The sequence below is a fragment of the Leptonotus elevatus genome, chromosome 8 (assembly GCF_054856555.1).
Source record: "Leptonotus elevatus isolate MCC_2025b chromosome 8, RoL_Lele_1.0, whole genome shotgun sequence".
Lineage (NCBI taxonomy): Eukaryota > Metazoa > Chordata > Actinopteri > Syngnathiformes > Syngnathidae > Leptonotus > Leptonotus elevatus.
Window position 1 is genome coordinate 16198866 of NC_141246.1, and position 4217 is coordinate 16203082.

The following is a 4217-nucleotide window of genomic DNA, read 5'->3' on the forward strand; positions in this document are numbered from 1 at the left end:
TCAATGGTTTAATTGTCTTTCATAGTTTAAATGATCCGCTTATCACAAACTAGAGCTCAGCTCCACCATCACCTCACCGTCAAATTTGATGAGGCTGGCTGGCGAGTGGCAGCCTGTATTCAACTGTACACAGGTAATGCAGAAATCTCATCACTACTGTATTGCCTCATCCAACATGCTATAAAACCCATTTTGAGTATTCTGATATAATGCATAACATTTTCCAATTTTATTCACATTCACCATGTGTGCAATCAAATTTGTGTACATTGTAAATGTAGACTCGAAAACATACTGTACATATTGAATAATAAATATGCTGCATGTGTACTTTCAATGGTCTAATATTACAAGCTACTGTACATTACAGTCAAACATAATTTTGTGCTTATGTTTAGAAAATGTATTAAGCACTACAAGATCAATTTGAAACAGTAAAAAAAAAAATGTAAACACTACACGAGAGAGATACTGTAATTATTGGGCTACGTAATGTAGCATTATCCCAAATCTAAAGCTGCATGTAAAAAATCGGTGGGTCTAGGATGACCCCACTGTTGGGGTCCTGTGCGTACTCCTTAATGGTCGGAAGTGAGATTTGCCTGGCTGTGTTCTCTTCATCCTCCTTGACTCCCACAGGCAGCGGGTTGCTGTAGATGTAATAGATTCTGGAGTTGTCCTTAGATGCCTCCGCTCTGCGAAAGAAGGCCAGCGGGTTGATGAAACTGGTTGATCTCTTCAACGCCCTGACTGCAACAGGGTCCACTGGCTCTCCATTTGTCACTGCACTCTCATACACTTGGGCTCTTTTTGATTGCCTGGAGAAAGAGGTCACTAACTGTCAAAATGATCTTGTATGAAAAAGTCAACAAAAATGGAACAATCAATCTTCAATACTTGAGTGTGGTGCTCGTGCGAAAAAGGAACACATTGCATTTTGATGAGGATTTGGATACAGGTGGACATAAATTAATTGTTCACAGTTTGAGTCACTATTGACATGCATTATTGGACTATTATGGAAGTCCATTCCCACCCGAAACTAACAAAAAAAGCCTTTTTTCTTTCGTTATTTGTATTTTTGATTTGTTTTACTGTAAGGAGCCGGTTTATATGGAAGCATATTGCATTCACTAGGGGAAAAAAACACCTTATTTTTCTGAGTAATTTTGGGAGGGTGCTTTTTTTAATTAATTAAAAAAAATGTATGGAATATTTTTTCTGTTTTTATGATTTTTGTCTGTTTTTAAATATATTTTTTCCTGTTTTACTGATTTTTTGTTGTGTTTGTTTTGCTGAATACATTTGTCTATTTTTCTGAATATTTTTTTCTGTTTTATGGATTATTTTTCTCTTTTCTCTCAGTTTTTTTAAAATTCTGTTTATGGAATAACTTAAAAAAAATGTCTCTCCTATTTTTTATGAAAAAAAAATGCAAAAATAAAAATGTGTTCCAAAAAAAGGGGAAAATTTTGAATATTGAATACATTCCAAAAACAAAAAGCATAAGAAAAAAAAATCGGAAAAAGGTGAGATTTTTTTTTTCTCAAGTGAATGCGATACACTTCCATAGAAATGGGCTTCTTACGGTAAAATGAATAAATAAGTCATTCATGGATAAAGAAACGCTTCATCATTTTTCATTGACTGTTGTCCACAGTAAAGCCTTGGCGGAGGACTGCGTTTACTGAGTGACATTCTAATCGCGTGTGATTTGATCATTAGAGCAGTGCAAACTAATGATGGTGGCCCACATTCACTGTGCTGTATGTGTGTGCCTCACCTGCTGCGGTTGTAGCACACACAGATGCAGTAGGCGGCGGTGATGAAGAGGATACACAAGGCCAAGGCGATGATGACTATGTCGAAAACGTTCACCTCTGGGATGGAGAAAACACAACAATGTTGCTGTGTGTGTTGCATCTGAACCTCAAAATTGCTTATGATTCTATGGAACATTAATGAAAAAGTTAGTTAAGTGAGAAACTAAAAGCTATAAAAAGCCTTCTTGGCATAAATTCTCTATCCACTTCGATTTATTAAATTGTCCTTTGTAGGGCGATTTGGTTTGTAGTAGTTCACAAGCATACAACATGTCACATGTACCCATATTGATTTATCAATAATAATAATATGAGCAGTAAATTGCACGATCCATTTTAAGTTCAAAATACAACTGTGTGATTTTAATGACAGACATAAGCTCTGTTCTATTGAACCCAGGTTCGGCTCCATATGGGTCCAATAGAATATAAAGTTCTTCATCGGGGGTCACCAAATTGGTGCCTGCAGACACTAGGTGGCCCCCAAGGTCCACATAAGTGACCCAAGGGCCTGTTCTAAAAATAGCTCACAAGTAATGGGACATTGACATTGATCAATTGAAAATGTAAACACTTGCAGAAATGTATAGTCATAACATTTAAAGTAATTTGAGCAAATCTGTTATTTCAGAAGTGTGTATCAAATTAGTAGTCTACACATTAATCAGTACCTAAAAGGTCAGTGTAAAAAAAGTTGGTGACCCCTGGTCTAACATTATATAAAAGAGGATACCAGACCCAAAACCGCTGTTTTTGTGTCCTCATCATGCAGATCCAAAGTTGCGTTGAGACGAAGGCTGTGAACTGTCATTACTCGCTCCTCTTGCGCTCCACTCATCTCGCTAGCAAACCAGCAAAGCTGAGCTTCAAGCTTCTGCCATTGGATTCAAAAACAGCTTGGGCCATGTGACCCAAATGGCTTGGATCGGTTGCCATGGAGACGCCCCCTCTTTTTGTCACCCCTCATTTCAACTCTTTTCCGCTCCCCCTCGTGTTTACTGCTCATTATTCTGCTCAAGCACTTTGTTTAGGGGGACGATCAAGGGGGAAAGCTGCAGTCTTTCAAACTGTTTTTGATGAAAAGAGGAAAGTTTGAAAATGATGCGATGATTCCTTTTGTAGTGTTTTCACTACTGTCACGTAACAGGTCAGTAAATCAGGCGGAAATAAATTATTTTCTTGCATCTATGTCACCATCTAATTTGGAGTCCAACTGAAAGCATTCCTTTAGACGGGAACCCGAGCAGGCCTCTGCTTGAGATTTGCTTCCAAAAAAGTTGCAGGGGCAAAATCAGTCCAATGAAAAACAAAGGCAGCATTCTCCCTTTCCTTATGCTTCATTTCATCCTGCACCACAATGCCATTTATTGTGTCATTAGTTCAGCATCTACTAACTAAAGGGTGGGCTGTATGAAAAGGTAAGCTGCACGTGGAGGCAATGTATCTACCTTCCTGTGTGTCATATTCAGGTTAATGCCAAATTACAATATTATGGAAATCTTCATTTATTTCAGTACATAATAATAATAAAAAAAAAAATGAAACTCATATTGATTAACTACACACATATTTGATGAATCTGCGTTTTATCATTTCAATAAATAGGCCTAAATAAATTAATAGAGCACCAAAGTTATTTGAATAGCTTCTAGGTAATTTGGGGCTGCTGAATTGGAAAATGGCATCTGTTTCTTTTAATTGGTTTTAGTTTTTGAGATGTTAATTATTTTTTTTTACATACACAAAAATTATATTCCATTCAAAATAACACCATTATAGCTGCTGAAAAAATAAAAACATCGACTTTAATTAGTATATTTTCGTCAATCCACGGATATGTTGATGACATTTAAAATGGACAACGGTGTTCGGACAACACTAAATGTGCTTTCTTGTCTTTGTTTGTCTTTTAAATATCATGTCTGTAGATGCATGTAAGTAAACATATTAGCACCAAAACTGTATATAGTGTCATTAAATTATTTCGTGAAAATGTGTCTAAGTAATTCACATTTCTAATACCTTACTCTATTTTGATACAGCAACACCGCATTTTTTCTCGACCAATTAAGTTTTTTTTTTTTGAAGTCATCCTTCAAACTTATTTTAGACTTGGTGGTCCAACCAAGATCGTCGTTGCGAGCAAGACTGCACTTCACTAAGCACTCACAAGATGTCACACTTTGCTTTGATTTCTGCTCCTCAGTCGGGTCGACGCATTTGGTGGACTGACTTGAGCGTTCCTGTTTCCCTGTAGAGCAGCACACGGTGTGGAAAAACAAAGGCAGAGTGTGAGTGAATGATGGGCCGAGTGTCACACAGAGCATGAAATATCTATTTGACTGCCTCATGAGCGTTTTCATCCTGGTTTGATTTTTGACATCAATCTTGACA

At 37.0% G+C, this 4217-nt stretch overlaps 1 protein-coding gene across 1 annotated transcript; it reads right to left on the reverse strand.

Annotated features, from left to right (window-relative positions):
* Positions 1-214: 214 nt before the first annotated feature.
* LOC147169956 (uncharacterized) lies at positions 215-2721 on the reverse strand. The gene is made up of 3 exons (XM_086082069.1): positions 2562-2721; positions 1784-1880; positions 215-818 (listed from the first exon to the last, which is right to left on the reverse strand). Exons 1-3 carry the CDS (start codon positions 2659-2661, stop codon positions 512-514), a joined length of 504 nt encoding a protein of 167 aa, XP_085938195.1. The 5' UTR covers positions 2662-2721; the 3' UTR covers positions 215-511.
* Between the last annotated feature and the right edge of the window lie 1496 nt (positions 2722-4217).